Source organism: Hippopotamus amphibius, chromosome 9 (assembly GCF_030028045.1).
Source record: "Hippopotamus amphibius kiboko isolate mHipAmp2 chromosome 9, mHipAmp2.hap2, whole genome shotgun sequence".
Lineage (NCBI taxonomy): Eukaryota > Metazoa > Chordata > Mammalia > Artiodactyla > Hippopotamidae > Hippopotamus > Hippopotamus amphibius.
Genome location: NC_080194.1, coordinates 75,487,477 through 75,506,348, shown reverse-complemented (window position 1 = coordinate 75,506,348; position 18,872 = coordinate 75,487,477). Strand labels below are relative to the sequence as shown.

Genomic DNA, 18,872 nt, shown 5'->3' with positions numbered 1-18,872 from the left:
CCCCAGATGCTAAGTATGTGAGAGAAAAATGAATAGGCCACCAATAAAAAAATTCTTCTGAAGAAAGAGTAAGCCCCAGGCTAGGAAAATCCTTTTCTGGCTAATAGTATTGGAAACACACCTCACATAGCCATCTACAGGCCCAGCAGACACAAGAAGGAAAGGACACTAAGAACAGCAGCTACTCACCACCAGGTCTTCGTGCATCCTCCCAGTCCCGTCCTCCTTCAGAACTATGTCGGAGAGGCAGCGCACGCAGGTGGAGAGCACGTCCCCACATGCCTGCGCCAGGAATTCCTGTGGCAAGTCAAAGGTCATCTCTCAAGGGTGCCATACAGCAATCAGACTGCCCATAACACACAACTTGCTCAGAGGAAACTCTATGGCCTTCAAATGTATAAATCATAAGCCATGAAAAACCCTAGCCATTATGCTTCTGCATCTTTGCCCTTTTAGCAATCTGGCACTGCGAACTGGCTAAGTGGAATTCACGAAGAACACTTATGTATGCTCTCTGTAATACACTATATATAGTACACATACATTTATATATTGTTACGTTTGCCCTATAAGAGGTAAAGACACCTATTTAGGAAGATTTTAGTGTCCTAATTTATAAGAGATCTGTAATAGCAGTGCTCCTCCAATAACAGAGGAAAACAATGCAATTCTTCTGGCATATGTAGATGGTGAATTAACTACTGTAATAAACAGTATATTTTAAAAAGACATAGAATAAATAACAACAGTTGTTATCCTCCTGAAACGTATTCCTTACAGACAAGTTTTCAGAGTCTCTTATTAAAGTGACCTCAAGGGGTCCCACCTCCAGTCCACACATCTCATCACACTTACGGGCTGAGCGAGGAGCCTGGTCACACCCTATAACCCAGAAGCCACTTTCCCTGGGAGGCTGTCCCTTAAACACCCAGGCTGAGCTGAGCAGATCTGCCCCAGGACCGCCACATTGGTGGACATGTGCTTCTGTTTCAGGAATCGTCCTACGATGTTGGGATTACCGGTTAATGTGCAGGTCTCCCCCACTACGCTGCAAGCGCCTTAGGAAGGGGCAGTCTGAATCATCACCCCAGGCAGCGCCCAGCAGCTCTACCACAAGATGGTACTCCAAGTCTGCCAAACTGCTAGGAAACCACCATCACGATCCAGATGTCTGTAGTCTGACAGCTCAAAATGTGTCAAAGCTATTGTCTTCATTACGTTTCACAGAATCACTGCACTTAACATGTTAACAAACTGCACAATCAGGAGCTTCTGAAATGCATGCATCCTGTCCCAGCCTGCCTGAGTCCTCAGGGCCAGCACCCAGCCACAAGTGAGAGCAAGACCTCAGAGTCTGGGTGAGCTGCCAGCCAGCGAGCCCTGGGCTCTCTCCACAGAGGGGCTCCTGCCATGCCTCCAGTGTGGCTGTGAACACTCCCAATAACCAGAGAAACTTGTCCAGAGGTCAGTCTCTCCACTCTAGGCAGACCTCACTACGTTTTTTTTTCAGTTGGCCAAAATCTGTCTCCTTGCAATTTCTACCCACTGGTCCAAATTAGTCCTCTGTGACGCCAAATAAATCCAGTTCTCTGTCATTTGGGTCCTTTGTTCATGTGTATATTCAGGCAGGCAGCCTACCCCCTACAAGCTTCCTTCTCCAGCTAAATGCACCAGGCCCCTCAGCACTCCTGGCCAGCCTGCTCTGTCACCCTGCTGACTGTTCTCCTTGGATATATCCATCCAGTCTCATCCACATTGCTCTGAAGGATTGTCACTGAGACAGAATGACAGAACACATGGCATCAGACTTGACCCTTACAGACAGCAGGACCAGCAGCTCTGTTCCAGACACGATTTCTATCCGCACAGTTCAAGCTCGCACCCACTTCTTTAACAACAGCCTCAGAACACTATCAGCTCATACCAAGCTTGCAAACAGCAACGATGCCCAACGACCAAGCCTCTCACATGTGCTGCTGTTGAGCTACATCTTGATGGTCTCTTCTTTGGGAAACTTGTTTTTCTCCATAAAATACAGGGTGTTCACTTACAGAGAAAAGAAACACAAGTACACTTCTGGTCACCTGGATGTAAAGTACCTAAGATTCTGGGAAGTCTCAGGGCCTTAGTCCACTGCCCACCACCAAGGGAGGTGGTGCTGGCAGAGCTAACACCCTGCCCTTCTAACAGCAGTGAGTTCCACTCCCTTCTGGGTCCCAGTTTCTACGTTTGATAAGAACTCAGCCTTCCCCACAGACTAATAATGACACAATTTACTGTTCTAACAACTGTGGCTGGTGAGCAGACAGTGAATCCTTATAGCCCTGGCTCCCCGCAGTGAAAACCCTCCTCTGGCCAGTGCTGGGGACCCACACTGGCCCAAGAACCACGGCCCGCTGTGCAGGCCTGGTTATGCACTAACAAGCAGTGTCCCTCAGACACTTGCGGGACAGCACCTTCACAATCTCCATAGAAACCCCCATTTTTTCCTACAGCATCTGTTCCTTATAATCAGCTTTTTGTTTTTATCTGTTTTCTGCTATTCAAATATGCTCCCTACTTAGGTAATGTTTCTTATTTAAAAGTTTTCCACACACTTTATTGATCAGAGATAAACAGAAAATCAAATAAACCAAGTATCCCTTTCCCCCAAAAATGCCAAAAGGTTTATTATGCCAGGCAAACACCAGACATGGAAAGAGCTGGGCATTTTTAATTAAGTAAATTTCAACCTGTTTTAAGTCATAAGCAAAAAAGTTGCAATATATTGTTTTTTAAAGGAACTTATCAAGAAAAGGATGCATAGGAAGGTGGCAGGTAGCGCAGATGAAGCAATAATGTTTTTACTTTGGGAAATTTAAATATATTTCAGCAGTCATTTAACTTTTCAGTTCTAAAATCAGTATTAATAACCCCCATTCCTAAAATTCTTCACTATGATTAGCAGTGTCTAGGAGTATATTCCATGATAAAAACTACCGTGAATACACGGTAGTAAGATAATTTATCACTAGAGATGCTAAACTGGAACAGAATGGTCATTTGGGGTTCTGATGATGCATCCACAGGGAACGTCAGCAGGAGCGTCTGGGAACTCTGGGGACGAGAGATACTAGGGTGACAGGACAATGACTTATTAGAAATCTTCTGGTCTGGAGGGAAGCCCCGACTAGGAGGAAATCGGTTAAACATCCTTAGAGTGAGGGAGGAAGTAAGGGAGGAGGGTCCACCAGGCTATCGCGAGCACTGAAGCTACGATGATTAAAAGACAACCTTGCAGATTCAATCTTGGAAAGAGATGCCCGGCAGGCGTGCTTCCTAGAAGACACTGGTATCCAGAAGCAAGGAGGTGACCTCCTAAGGGAGCTGTGTGTCTTCAGCAGCCAAGATCTTCCTGGGGAATGTCAATTGCTTGTCACGTAGGTATTTCTTTGGAGAACTAACTGCTGGGGACCACCTGCCCTTCCAGGTTCTCCATGGAGAACACACCCCAGCTTCAAGGCAGAACATTATGTCTATGTACAGACAAATGACATACACCCAGGAGAGTTTGTAGTGTACCTGCTCCTCCGCTGGTGTCTCCACAGATGCTCTACAGAGTCTTTGCAAAGTATCAACAGCTGGGCTAATCAACTTTGGTGACCACCAGAATCCATTTAGTTTACTCTTGATAACATCTAAAAAGAGAGTCAATTCCTTTGAAGTTTAACTCTTAAAAATATATATAAAATGAGAGGCAAAGCCTTTTCACAATTCTTCAGTAGACACTCACCTGTCACCTTGTCCCGGGTGCTCTGAGGAAGATGCTTTGCAATATGCCCGATAACACAGAGGATGTGCCCTAAGGTGTCTGCATTGGGGTCTTGCTGCCTGGGGAAGGGGCAGAAGAAATATCAGTACAGAACCAAAGTAAACATTGCTGCCAACAAAATACCTTTCTTCCAAACGATTAGTACTGGAGAAAGTAGGGTAGCATGGTTTAGGAGTCAAGTTGGGGAAGCATTATGCCACGTAATGTACTTGGACAATGAAAGCTTAAAAGTGATTCTTACTTTTCATCTTTGCTTTTACACCAGAATTTAAAGAAAAGATCTGTATATACTAACAGCTATGGAAGAGCCCACTTCTTCAAGACACGAGTTTTGTTTTCCAAGACTCTCTCGTGTCTGGCACTAGCTGAATTACAAACATGCGAACCTGCTCATTTTCTCCCAGGACTTCATGATCTGGGTGTAGTCCAGCGTGGGTGACGAGCCAGCAACCTTGGAGAGCAGCATCCAGGCCGGGGCACAGTGCTCCTTGCCAGTGTGAGAGAGCACGTTGTTTACAAAAGTGGAGGAGAACTTATCTTTCTTGGACCAGATATGAAAAGCCTTATTTAAATAGCGGCTAGGAAAAAGATGGGAGAGCAGAATTGTAACTGTAAATACACAAAACTGTTCAGATCCCCATCTCAGTGAAGGATATCAACTTCTGCCCCAGGATTCTGCACAGAAAATATCCAAACAGAGGTTCCTGGCTAGTGGCACATCTGATACCAAACTAGGTATCTTTCTAATTATTATTACACTGAATAAGGTATATTTACCCCCCTCCATAAAGTATTTATTTTTAAAGCAAAGAATAAAATCTCATAATTCATTTGATACTCTCTAAAATTTCTATACAAACATATGGGGTAGGTTATCAATAACAGGTACATTCAGAGTTTGTAGGGTTTTAGTGACAAAATGTGGACATTGTCCTTTTTTTCAATGGAAGGACCAGAGAGAAATGACATCCTAGTGTTTAAATATGGTGATATTAATAAGTGAGCTCAATTTTGCTATAACCTGCCAATATCACTCAGAAATACATATTTCAAACTTTTCTAAAATAAAACAAAAAAATGCTTCTGATGTATTAAGGTGTTTGTGTGATGTCATTGCTATTTTTAAACCATTTTATTTTACTTTTTCCCACAGCACTGAATGACATCATATGACTCATGAGACAAATGCAATATTATGTATTTAAGTGGAAAGAAAAATACATTCCTTTCCCCAAGTAATTTCTTCTACTGCTAGGAACACACACACACCCCACACTCAGATTAGCAAGACTCTCATTAAACGAAAAAAAGAATTCTCAGAAGCATGCAGAAGGCAACTGTAAGAAACACATCTACACACAAAAAGCAAATGCATATAAACAAATGGTTTTATTAATAAATTAGCTTTTAGTTAAAAACCCATCTAGAGTTCTACTGCAAATGACTAACATAATTTATATCTGATTGCTGTCCAAAAGCAAGATACATGCAATCAACAAATATTTAAACATTATTCTACAAGAATCACACATAATATTAAGTGAAGTTTACTACAGGGAGCCAACAGAATAGGAAAAAACATCCTCTGAACTTCCAGTTTTGAGATCTCAAATCTGGCTCCTCTCTGACCACGCACGACCTCCACATGGGCTGAGCTGTCCCCAAAGCCTCTCAACTGGACCCTCCTTTAGCTGCACTGCTCATCACTACCAGTTAGAATGTGATTCAGCAAATACCACCTGGTTTTCCTGGAAAGCACTGCTGACCTCTCTCCTAACATCAAACCAAGGTACTCCCTCAGTGCCCATCTCGGTGACCTGTGCTGCACAGAACTGACCACGCTTTCCCTTGCACTCCATTCTACTTGTTTCACCTTTTCACTAATTCCTTTTCTTCTAATCACGCCAACTACTGATGTTGAAGAGGTCTGTTCTTAATCTTCTCTAATCTACAACCTGTAGGTGATGTCCTCCATCACCAGAAGTGTCGCAAGCACACGTTTAAAATGGGACTCCATTCCCAGCCCTCCCTCCACCTCCCGACCTGCCCCACCTCTGCTTTCCATGCCTTGTTCAACAGCAACCCCACCCAGCAGCCCTCCTAGTTAGGATTCTTGGAGTGGCAGGCCTCTAAGCCTTTATACTGCTATTTCCTGCCTGGAGACCCTCACCATTAGGCCTGCCTGGTTAATCTGAACTCTTTCCACCTGTAGGGATGATAGAGGCCCCACGACCACCAAACAGGAAGCCACCCTAAGCTAAAAAAAAGAAAAAAAGGTAAAAAAACCCAGACCACTCCGTGTGCTCCCTCCTGGCCACTGTGACACCCTCTCCACTGGACTGTGGGCAACGGTCCTCCTCCCCAGCCCTCCACCGCTGGACTGCTCCTCTGCAGTCCCTGGACCCGGGCCGCCGTGTCTTGAATTGGAGTCATTCAACAGTGGCCTATGTCCTCAGACTCTGGTCGCAGACAACAGCCGATCCACGACAACTCCTGAACTATGAGCTCCTGGGGTCCCTGCACCACACACCATGCACGTGCCCGTGGCCCTGCACGGGCTGCATCCTCCACGAGAGTGACTCCCACCCCTCGTTAACTGCCAAGGTCTGAACTCGAAGGTCACCTGTTCTGTGAAGATTCCTGTCCTGAACAGATCCTGGAATTCTAGTTACTTTCTGTTTATTAAAGAAATTATCACCAGAGTTTTTTAATAAATGTTTACAGAACTCTATTCCACCAGTCCTACTGTTCTCAATCATTTTTTAAAGTTGATCCCCTTGGTCAGTGGCTCTCATACTTTTTCTGCTCAGGGCTCCTTCAAATTCTTAAAATTACTGACTGCCTCAAAGAGCTTCTGTTCACATGGGTTATACCTATCAACATATGCCATACTAGAAGTTAAAACAGAAACTCTAAAATACTTATCTATTAATTTGTCTAAAAATAACAAGCCAATTACATGTTAACATAAATAACGCACTTTTCCAAAAAATCCCTGTATCTTTCTCAAGACAAACAAAAAAACTTGGTGAGAGTGTGACATTGCTTTATACTTTTGTAAATCTTTTTATGGCCTGGCTTAGAAGACATGTGCATTCTTACATCTGCTTCTCCATTCAATTTGTTTCAATATCATGTGACTTCTGGAAACTCTAGTACTGTGGAAGAGTAACAATGGCATGTGACATCCTAATATTATGATGAAGACTGCCAACTAAAAATCACTGCTTGCCATCTGCCTCTACAAGGATGAGGTTACTGGCCACTGCAGTCCCTGACCTTCAACACCCCTTGAAAGGAGTTCAGGGCCGAGATCAGGAATGAGGCCCTCTGTGCGCTGAGAAGTATCTATCTGAAGGCAGAACAGCCCTTCAGATAGATATTTTCAGAAGATTTTATGAGCCCAATTTCTTGCATCTTCTCATACCTAAAAAAGCACTAAAATCACTGAGACATCTGCTCCTCGTGACTCGCAGTAACCTCCTACCGAGATGTATGCTTGAATGCACGTACCCCTTTCACCAAAATCACATATATACTGACCCCACCCCCACCCACCTCTTTGAAGCAGTTCCACAGAGTTACTGAGAGGCTGTCTCTCAAGCTATATTCCTCAGTAAGCCCCAAATAAAACAACTCACAGCTCTCCCATTGTGTGTGTGTGTTTTTGTTGTTGTTGACAGTTTTGGTGACCACAAAGGGACCCAGAGCAGACTTCTCTCCATCTGAACTCTACAAAGAACCAAAGCCCGGTACCAACAGAGGCCTCTTGCTCCCATCTGCCTCCTCAAAGAGTCCAGATGAATTTGGGTGAGTCTTTCCTGGTTCTCAGACCTGCTGTATTGGTTGATGACTCTGAGTTTTATTTTGAAGTATAAAACAGGCACTTGGCTAAAAAACACTAGGGTTTGCTCAGTTAAGAGACACTGGGCAGTCTGAGCTGAGTGGTTAGGTAGGAGGCTGATCTGAAACCTTTCTCCAGTTTGGCTGCCTTAACAGAATTTGTCAGGATAAAAGTGAGGGTATTACTTGAGAGCACTGTTCTGAAGAAAAGGGACAAGAGTCCTCTCAGTCAGTTACAGCTTTCTCAGGCAATTGAGAAATTTACAGGAATGGTGGAGACAGAGTCCACATGTTGTGCAGTGGTCCCAGAGGGAAACACACTCGTTAGTTAAAAGACTTGCTCATCCAGGGATCACATATAAAAACTGGCCATTCAGTGATTCGAGCATCCATGGTTGTCTTATATGGTAATACCTGATTCATGACTAAGTTTTAAAATGAAGCTATGAGATCCCTGGTTGTGTCTGTCTATATGTCTATATGTGCATTATATATATATATGTCTTTACCTGTGGATGGTATTATCAAAATTAATTTGTAAATGAGCTCTACTTAATTGGCTTAAAGGAAATTAAGCACTTATATAAGCCTTCAGAAATATAAAAGAAACTAACCCGAATGAATTTCAGGTTCATGTGAATTGGGAAATACTCAGTATTAAATTAACACCTGGTATTAAAGTTTGTTGATCTAATTAATACAGACATGTCTTTAGAGCTATCAACATTAAATTTAATACTTTTAGTGTACCTAGGTTTAACAGAAGTCAAATAAGATCTCATATCTGTTGCAAGTTTGTCAGCAAGAAAAATAATTTACGATGTAATATTTTTGAAAGTAAATTAAATGTAAAAGAGGTAGCTTTTGTGTGAACTCTTTAGGAATAATTATGTTTTAGGAATGTCTACTTAAAAATAATCTCTAAAAAAAATAAAATAATCTCTCTAGATATTTGATAACTTGAAATTTTAGAATTGTGAAAGGAATTCAGGGTAGAGATCAGGAATGAGGCCCTCTCTGCTCTGGGAAAACTGGCAGAACAGGCCTTCGGATAGTTAGATATTTTCAGGAAAAGATTTTATGAGCCCAATTTCTTGCATCTTCTCATACCTAGAAAAGCACTAAAACCAATTAACAGAGACATCTGCTCCTCATGACCAGCAGCCTTTTATCGAGATGTGTGCTTGAATGCACGAACCCTCTTTCACCAAAATCACAGGTATAATGATCTCCCCCACCTCTTTGGAGCAGTTCCTCAGAGTTACAGAGAGGCTGTCTCCTGGGTTACAGACCTCAGTAAGCCCCAAGTAAAACTGAACTCACAGCTGTCACATCGTTTGTGTGTGTTTTTAAGATGACAGAGTCTAAGCTCAAGAATCCACCACACTTTGAGAACTGTTGCCCCTAATTCCACCCTCTCCTTTCTAACTTTGGCAAATACATTGTTTTTTAAATTGTGGTAATATACATAACAAAACTTATCTTTTTAACCATTTTAAAGTACTGAGATCAGTGGCATTAAGCCCCTCCCCACCAGCCCTGGGAAGCACATTATACTTTCTGCCTCCCAGAGTCTAACTATTCTAGGGACTTCACATAAGTAGAACCATGCAATATTTGTCCTTTCATGTCTGGCTTATTTCACTTAACATGTTTTCAAGGTTCGTCCATGTTGTAGCATCTGTCAGAATTTTGTGACTTCTTAAGGCTAATATTTCATTGTGTGTATAGACCACATCTTATTTACCTCTTCACCAGTGGATGGACACCTGGGTGGTTTCCACCTTTTGGCTGTTGTGGATCATGCTGCTGTGAACATGCTGTGCTGGGCAAACACGCTGAGCATCACTTTATGGAGAAAAGAAAGGCTGAAAGCTCTAGTGCTCATATTATGTCCTCTTCTGCATTTCTCTCTCCCTGTTCTCTTTGTTTCCTTTTATTTCTAGAGCTCTCTCCTCCTACTTTATAAAGTGTATCCTTTCATATATTATTCTCTTTCAGAAACTTTACCCATTTCAACCGTCCTCAATATTTTCTACCTACTGGTTTCCTTTCCTTCTGACTTCAAATATGCACAGATATTTCCCCCATCTTAAAATGAAAACAGAGCCTATGAAGGAAGCTATTTCGCATCTTAACTGCAGGTAAGTTAAAGACCAAACTCTAAAGGGGAAAGAAAAAAAACCCGAAACTTCTAGTAGATTATATGGGAAAATATCTATATAACCCTGAAGTAGCGAAAGATTTCTTTAAAAATATATTAACTACAAAGAAAACCACTGACAAACTGAACACATCAAAGGACAAACATTAAGAGAGTAAAGAGGCAAATCATGAAGTGGGAGAGACACCTGTAATACATACAACAATGCTTATACATAAATATATAATGAACACTTTCCGGTGGACGAGCAAAAGTGTGACAGCCTAACTTAAAAAAAAAAGGGGGAGGAACAAGACCTGCCTGGGCAGGTAATTCACACTGTGATTATCTAAATGCTAATCCACCTATGAAAAGAAGCTCAATCGCATTTAGTCAATGGCAGTACAAATTAAAACCACCAAGAGGGCTTCCTAGGTGGCGCAGTGGTTGAGAATCCGCCTGCCAATGCAGGGAACACGGGTTCGATCCCTGCTCCAGGAATGCCACGGAGCAACTAAGCCTGTGCGCCACAACTACTGAGCCTATGCTCTTAAAACCACCAAGAAATATCAATATTGGTCCAAAATGGACCAAAATGGCTAAAAAAAAGAGACGGACAACACAAAATGCAGGCCAAGATATGGAGCAAATGGAACTCTCATAACTGCTGCAAGGAAATGTAACTTGGTCCCACCACTCTGAAAAACTGTCTGGCAGTGACCATGAGAGATGAATAAAAGCATGCCCAATAGCACTGCTCCTAGGTGTACACCCAACAGAAATGTGTGCCAAAGATACGCATGGGAATATTCACAACAGCATAATGCCTTGTAATAAAAAATTGGGAACGACCCTTTATCTATCAACAGTCAACTGGATAAACTGTAGCTTATTCATAAATGTCATACACACACACGTACACAGCAGTGAAAATTAACAAGCTATACTACATACAACAGCTTGAACGAATCTTGTACTCCTTTGAGTGGAAGGAGTCAGACACACACAGAATACACACCATGTAATTCCACTGACGTGAAGATGAAGAGCAGAGAAAACTCACACATGGTGTTAAAATCACAGTTCCCTTTGAGGAGGGAAGGAGAGTGACTGGAAGGAAGAGCGAGGGTATTTCTCAGGCCGAGCAATGTTCTCTTTCTGGACCTGGGTGGTGGTTACACAGCTATACTTCCTTTTTGATATTTATTGATCTTACAGTTTGTACACTTTTCTATACATGTTATATTTTAATATTAAAGTTAAAAGAAATGAAATAAACCTCCTAACAGCTTCTCATGAGCTAATATACACTGGATGGAACTCATCTATCATAATATCTAGAACTGTGGAAAGTTAATGTTAATATAGCAAATCCATTACTGCTTTCTACCACATATTAAGACATCAATTCTAGGCTGGAAAACACTCAGAGAAAAGCAAAGGAAGCTTCACAAAAACTGTCACCACAAAAATGCTAAGAGATTTGAACTAGGGCAAGGGGAAAAGAACAAGACAGAGTCTTTATACATTAAGCAATTTGGAGAGCTGAGTTTCCAAGATTAACACTGGAATTTATAACAAAAGCCCTTCCCTAGGGACAACAAGTTGCACATGAACTTACCCTAGCTCCTGGCTCTCTGCACTCAGCAGTGTCAGCAGCGTCCAGGCGAGCACCTGGCTGTCATCCCTGCAGTGGAACTGACCGTGATGCCTGATGTTCTGCAGCAGGAGCTGGTCCAGACACTCCAGGGCCTTCTCCTGCACGGTGCTCTCACCGTCCATCACAGCCGGCACGACCCCACCGAGCCAGGCCTTCTGTATCTGGACACACCGAGGTTGGGCCTGAGGAGTTCAGAGTCAGAAGGTCATAAAGATGACTACGCTATCACAGGTATGAACACAAGTCGGGGAAGCTGTGATCAAAGGATATGTTACAAGTAGTTGCACACACAGTTACAAATAAAACATAAAGTAGAAAAAAAAAACAACATTCCAAATATATGTGAAAACCAAGTTCAAACTCCAATTATTATAAATCAGTGCATACTGAAATTTTAGACTTATAAAGTGATTATCTTATTATTGGTAGTGAAGCAGTACTTTTTCATAATTCAAGATCAAGAGCAAATAATAAACATTTATCCCAAGGAGTAATTAGAATAGTAAATAGTAAATAGAATAGAAAGTCAAAATATGCATTCCTTAATGCCGTCTATCGTGAAATAAAGAAAAAACACTTTTAAAATTCTTCAAAAACTAATTATTTGGATCGTATACTAACACATATATGCAGAATATAGAAAAATGTACAAATCAACTGGTTTGCAAGGCAGAAATAGAGACACAGTTGTAGAGAACAAACATAGGGACACCAAGTAGGGAAAGCAGGGGGAGGGTTGGGGTGGGATGAACTGGGAGATTGTGATTACCATATATACACTACTAATAAGAAAAAAAAATCAAATTGTATACTTTAATATATGCAGTTTATTGTACGTCAATTGTATCTCAATAAAAGTGCTCAAAGAAAAAAAAGAACAATAGATAACTGTTTAAAAAAAAACAAAAACTATTTGGCAAAAGTAAATTATATATAGGAGTAGTGGATCTGCTCTTTTGGCAATATCCCCTATATAGGTTTTAATGGACAAAACTTAATCTAGGCCTCTGGCCTAACCAAATTAATTTTAAATTCACATTTCTATGTGAGATTTAAGTTGAAGTCAAGAGAACACTAACTGTTAGCATTCTCTAGCATTAGTCATATTATATTTAATATGAAATGCAATCTACCATAGTAGTGGAAAGATTACTTTCTTTTACCCTATAGTGCTACAATGGACTTGAGAGTTTCTAACAGGTGCTCCATCATTAAGCTGAATTATCTGTAATGTAGAATGCCACCCATTAGCCATACGATGGCTGTCTCACCATAAGAAGCTCAGTGAGAGACTGCAAGGCTTGCTTGCGGACAGACACAGCGAGGTCCCGACACCGGTCCTGCAGGATGGACAGCTCTTCTTTCATACCTGAGACGTCACAGTGTTTCAAAATGTTCACTAAGACCTAGAAGATGCACATGTAACATAAAGAGGTGACTTAGTTATAATGTCAATACAAAAAGGCAAACTGTAGACAAAAACACTGCCTTTTAAGTTTGTGATTCTTTCGTTTTTAAGGTCACAGATCCATCCCTCCTCCCAGTAACATCCCGTCTTTTAGAATCTGATGAAATTTAAGACCTCTCTGGAGAAAATGTGACATACATTTTATATAAACAAGTACTCAGAAACAATTTCAGGGATTTCATGAACCCTATCAAAATTTATCCATGGTTCCCAGGTTAAGAATCCTTATTCTAAAAATGAAATTAAGGATATAAAATTGTGATTCCTAAAAAGCCAGCAACTCAGCAGGAACAGAGGATCCTTCAGTTCATCTATGTAATTTACATTTAACAGGAACAAGGTGAACTAACATTAAGTGAAAAGTAACGAATATGGCCAGAGGGTTTTTAAAACTGTCTCTTGCACCTTCAAGTTGCTAGTGCTTAAAAAGAAAGTGTATGAAAAGCATGTCCAGAAAAACTCACACCTGGAGTGCAGACTTCCTGACATTGGTTTTCTCATCCCTGACCCTGTTCCTCAGCATCGTCATGAGACCCCTTCCTGTTGAGGAAATGCCAAGGAGTCATTACAGCCTGAGAACACCACACAGCCTCGAACATCTCACCACACAATCCCAAGAACATGCACTAATCCAAGACTGATTAATTAGCTGGTTTTAAATCATAAGAAATTAGAGCATGAAATGACATAGAAAAAGAAGAAAATTCAAATAATTAGCTATTCACAATAATGCAAAAGGCAGTGTAGTAAAATTTTAAAAGGGCATAAATTCTGGAAAATGTAGTTTTAAATCCAGGCTAAGTTTAAATTCTGAATGAGTTCTTTAGATCTTCTATTCTGTTTACTATATGTGGTAAGGTCTAAACCGTAGGATTTTTTTAAAGACTGAGACCACATGTAACAGTAGCTTTAAAACCTTTCCATCAATGGTCCCTTTACACTATTAGAAATTACTGAAGACTCCTAAGAGCTTTTTTAATGTGGATTATATCTTTTAAATAAATTAGAAATTTAAACTGAGAACTGTAAAAAGATTTAGTAATTCATTTTAAAATAGCAAGGCATGTCACTTATAAATGGTATACTTTTTAACTAAAAAATAACTATTTTCCAAAACAAAAAAAATTTAGTGCAAAGACTGGCTCTGATTTACATTTCTGCAAACTCTTTAATGTCTGGCTTAATAAAAGACAGCTGGATTCTCATCTCTGCTTCTGCCTGTCTGAGACCTCTTGCAAAACTCCAACTACACTTGTGAGAAAAATCAGAGTGTAGAAGGTAAATGATGTCTTGATATTACTATGAAAACTGTATTAACTTCAAGGACCCACTGAAGGAAGCTTAGGGACCCCAAAGCACACTTGAGAACTGCTGATGTACAAGAAAGAACATTAAAAAATGAAATAGAATATGGACAATAAAGAAAATCAGTGGAATCAAAGTAGGTACCTTGAAAAACATCAACAAAATTAACAACATTTTCCTAAACTAAGAAAATAAGATAGTCAAATTGCTAAAATCATGAATGAACCAGGGAACATTACTACTGACATTACACGAACAATTTTATGCTAACAAATTAAGTAATGTAGATGAAATTTCTACAAAGATACAAATTAGGGAAACTGAATCAAGAAGAAACAGACTGAATACACCATACCAAATAAAGGGATTGAACTAGTAACTGAAACACTCCCCCCCCCCACACACAAAGGGCCATGACCAGACAGCTTTACCATAGAAGTCTACCAAATGTTAACAAAAACACCAATTAACAAAAATTAATACCAACGCTTCACAAACTCTTTCAAAAAACAATCTCTCGTTTCACTTTCCACTTCCCTCTGTGAAGCCAGTACTATGCTCAGAGCAAAAACCAGACAAAGCAGCTCAAGAGAACAACAGGCCAAAATCCCTTGTGAATATAAATATAAAATTCTCAGCAAAATATCAGCAAATTAAACCTAGCAGGATACAAAAAAGACTATACACCATGCTTGAGATTTATCTTAGGACATGGGAAAATCACTCACTGTGATACCATTGTAGAACAAAGGACAAAGGCCACGTGATCATCTCCATATATGCAGAAAAAGTATTTGCAAAATCCTACACCTGTTCATGACAAAAACACTCAACAAAGTCAGAATAGAAGGAAACTTCCTCACATGGGTAAACGCCATCTGAAAAACTCACAGCTAACACCACACTCAGTGGTGAAAGATGAAAAGCTTTCCCTCTAAGAACAGAAAGACAAGAACGTCTACTTTCCCCACTTCTTTTCCACACCACTAGAGGTCCTAGCTGGGGAAAATGGGCAAGAAAAAGAAATAAAGGCATTAAGATTGGAGAAAACAACTCCATTCAGATGGCATGATCTGATATGTGGAAAATCCTAAGGAATCACACACACAAAAAACCTTTTAAGCCTAGTAACAAATTTAGCTACGCTGCAGGATACAAGGTCACCAAAAATCAGTTGTAAAAACTGGCAATAAACGACTTGAAAATGAAATTAAAAAAACAATTTCATTTACAATAGTATCAAAGAAAATAAAATACTTAGGAATATGTTTAAAGAGCAAGAGTTATACATTGAAAACTATAAAACATCATTGAAACTAATTAAAGGAGACCTAAATATAGAAAGGCACCCCTGTTCATGGATTGGAAAGCTTAGTATTTTTAAGATGGCAATATACCCTACATTGATTAAGAGGTCAATCCCTATCAAACTACAAGCTGGCTGTTTTGCAGACATTAACAGCCAAACCTAAGGTTCACGTGGAAAGACACAGAATAGCCAAACCAATCTTGAAAAACAAGAACAAGGATGCAGAGCCCACACTTTCTGATTTCAAAATTACTATAAAGCAACAGTAAAAACACAGTGTGGTACCGGTAAAGACAGACAATGAAATACCAACAGAACAGAACCCGGAGTACAGAAATAAGCCCACATGTCTTTGGTCAATTGATTTTTAACAAGAGTACCAAGAGCATTCAAAGGTGAAAAAACAGTCCTTTAAACAAAAGCTGCTCTGTCAATTTGATATTCACATATGAAAGCTGGACCCCTACCTCACACCATAAGCAAAAATTAACTCAAAATTGAACCAAGACCGAAATGAAAGAGCTAAAACTCTAAAACTCTTAGAACACCATCAAGAAAGTGAAAAGATAACCCAAGGAACTTGGATGCAGACTATATGAAGAACTTTCACCTCAAGAATAAAAAGGATAAATGGACATTTGGATTGTTTCCACTTTTTGGCTATTATGAATGATGCTCCTATGAACATTCTTGTACCAGTTTTGGGTATGAATATGTTTTCATTCCTTGTGGGTGCACACCCAGGAGTGGAACTCCTAGGTCATGTGGTAACTCTGTCTAACATTCTGAGGAACTGTCAGACTGAATGAATACACAAAACGTGGTCTACCCCTCTTGCACAACATTAAATGCACCAACATTCGAATTATAGGGGTCCCAGAAGAAGAGAAAGAGAAATGGTCTGAGAAAATAATTTGAAGAGATTATAGTTGAAAAGTTCCCTAATGTGGCAAAGGAAATAGCCACCCAAGTTCAGAAAGCACAGAGAGTTCCACATAGGATAAACCCTAGGAGAAACATACCAAGACACATTCATCAAACTAACAAAAATTAAATTCAAAGAAAAAATATTAAAAGCAGCAACGGAAAAGCAACAAATAGCATACAAAGGAATCCCCATAAGGTTATCAGCTGATTTCTCAGCAGAAACTCTGCAGGCCAGAAGGGAGTGGCAAGATATATTTAAAGTGATGAAAGGGAAGAACCTAAAACCAAGATTACTCTACCCAGCAAGAATCTCATTCAGATTTGACAGAGAAATCAAAAGCTTTACAGACAAGCAAAAACTAAGAGAATTAAGCACCACCAAACCAGTTTTACGAAAAATGCTAAAGGAACTTCTCTAAGCAGGAAACAGAGGAAAAAGACCCCCCAAAACAAACCCAAACAATTAAGAAAATAATAGGAACATATATATTGGTAATTACCTTGAATGTAAATGGATGAAATGCGCCAACCGAAAGACACAGACTGGCTGAATGGATACAAAAACAAGACCGTATGTATGCTGTCTACAAGAGACCCACTTCAGACCTAGGGACACATACAGACTGAAACTGAAGGGATGGAAAAATATATTCCATGCAAACGGAAATCACAAGAAAGCTGGGGTAGCAATACTCATATCAGACAAAATAACTATAAAATAAAGATTGTTACAGGAGATAAGGAAGGACACTACATAATGATCAAGGGATCAATCCAAGAAGAAAACATAATTATAAATATTTATGCAACCAACACAGTATACATAAGGCAAATGCTAACAGCCATAAAAGGGGAAATTGACAGTAACACAATAATAGTGGGGGACTTTAACTACACCAAGAGATCATGCAGACAGAAAATAAATAAGGAAACACAAGCTTTAAAGGACAGACCAGACAGATTTAACTGATATTTATAGGACATTCTACCCAAAAGCAGAAGAATACACTTTCTTTTCAAGTGCACATGGGATGTTCTCCAGAATAGATCACGTCTTGGGTCACAAATCAAGCCTTGGAAAATTTAAGAAAACTGAAATCATATCAAGCATCTTTTCGAACCAAAATGCTATGAGATTAGGAATCAATTATAGGAAAAAACTGTAAAAAACACAAACACATGGAGGCTAAACAGTGCACTGCTAAATAACCAAGAGATCATTGAAGAAATCAAAGAACTAAAAAAATACCTAGAGACAAATGACAATGAAAACATGATGATCCAAAGCCTATGGGACACAGCAAAGGCAGTTCTAACAGGCGAAGTTTATAGCAGTTCAAATCCACCTCAAGAAACAAGAAAATTCTCAAGTAAACAATCTAACCTTACACCTAAAGCAACTAAAAGAAAGAACAAAGAAAACCCAAAGTTAGTAGAAGCAAAGAAATAATAAAGATCAGAAATAGAAACAAAGTAAACAATAGCAAAGATCAATAAAACTAAAAGTTGGTTCTTTGAGAACATAAAATTGATAAACCTTTAGCCAGACTCATCAAGAAAAAAAGGTAGAGGACACAAATCAATAAAATTAGAAATGAAAAAGGAGAGATTACAACTGACACTGCAGAAATACAAAGGATCATAAGAGACTACTACAAGCAGCTATATGCCAGTAAAATGGACAAGCTGGAAGAAACGTACAAAGTCTTGGAAGGCTACAACTTTCCAAGACTGAACCAGGAAGAATCAGAAAATATAAACAGACCAATTACAGGCAATGAAATTGAAACTAATTAAAAATCTTCAAACAAAAAGTCCAGGACCAGATGGCTTCACAGGCAAATTCCATCAAACATTTAGAGAAGAGTTAACACCCATCCTTCTCAAATTCTCCCAAAAAATTGCAGAGGAACACTCCCAAACTCATCCTATGAGGCCACCATCACCCTGATACCAAAACCAGATTTCACAAAAAAAGAAAATTACAGACCAATATCGCCAATGAACACAGACACAAAAATCCTCAACAAAAGACTCGTAGACAGAATCCAACCACACAGGGACTTGTTTGGTGGTGCAGTGGTTAAGAATCCACCTGCCGGACTTCCTAGGTGGCGCAGTGGTAAAGAATCCACCTACCAATGCAGGGGACACGGGTTTGAACCCTGCCCTGGGAAGATTCCACATGCCACGGAGCAACTAAGCCCGTGTGCCAGAACTATTGAGCCTGTGCTCTAGAGCCCGTGAGCCACAACTACTGAGCCCGTGTGCTGCAACTATTGAAGCTCATGAGCTTAGGGCCCATGCTCCACAACAAGAGAAGCCACTACAATGAGGAGACTGCGCACCACAATGAAGAGTAGCCCCCGCTCTCAGCAACTAGAGAAAGCCCGTGTGCAGCAACGA

At 40.1% G+C, this 18,872-nt stretch overlaps 1 protein-coding gene across 11 annotated transcripts in view; it reads right to left on the bottom strand.

The window, feature by feature from the left end:
* NCAPD3 (non-SMC condensin II complex subunit D3) overlaps nt 1-18,872 on the bottom strand; it is an 86,685-nt gene that overhangs the window by 40,864 nt on the left and 26,949 nt on the right. For all 11 annotated transcript variants that reach the window (XR_009055532.1, XR_009055531.1, XM_057749667.1 and 8 more), the window contains 7 exons: nt 13,392-13,465; nt 12,729-12,863; nt 11,419-11,639; nt 4,198-4,389; nt 3,773-3,870; nt 3,562-3,677; nt 190-297 (listed from right to left, as the gene is read on the bottom strand). Coding sequence is in view for 9 of the 11 variants with exons in the window: in XM_057749667.1 (XP_057605650.1) it covers nt 190-297; nt 3,562-3,677; nt 3,773-3,870; nt 4,198-4,389; nt 11,419-11,639; nt 12,729-12,863; nt 13,392-13,465 (944 nt within the window). In the remaining 2 variants the exon portion in view is untranslated. The remainder of the gene's footprint in view (nt 1-189; nt 298-3,561; nt 3,678-3,772; nt 3,871-4,197; nt 4,390-11,418; nt 11,640-12,728; nt 12,864-13,391; nt 13,466-18,872) is intronic.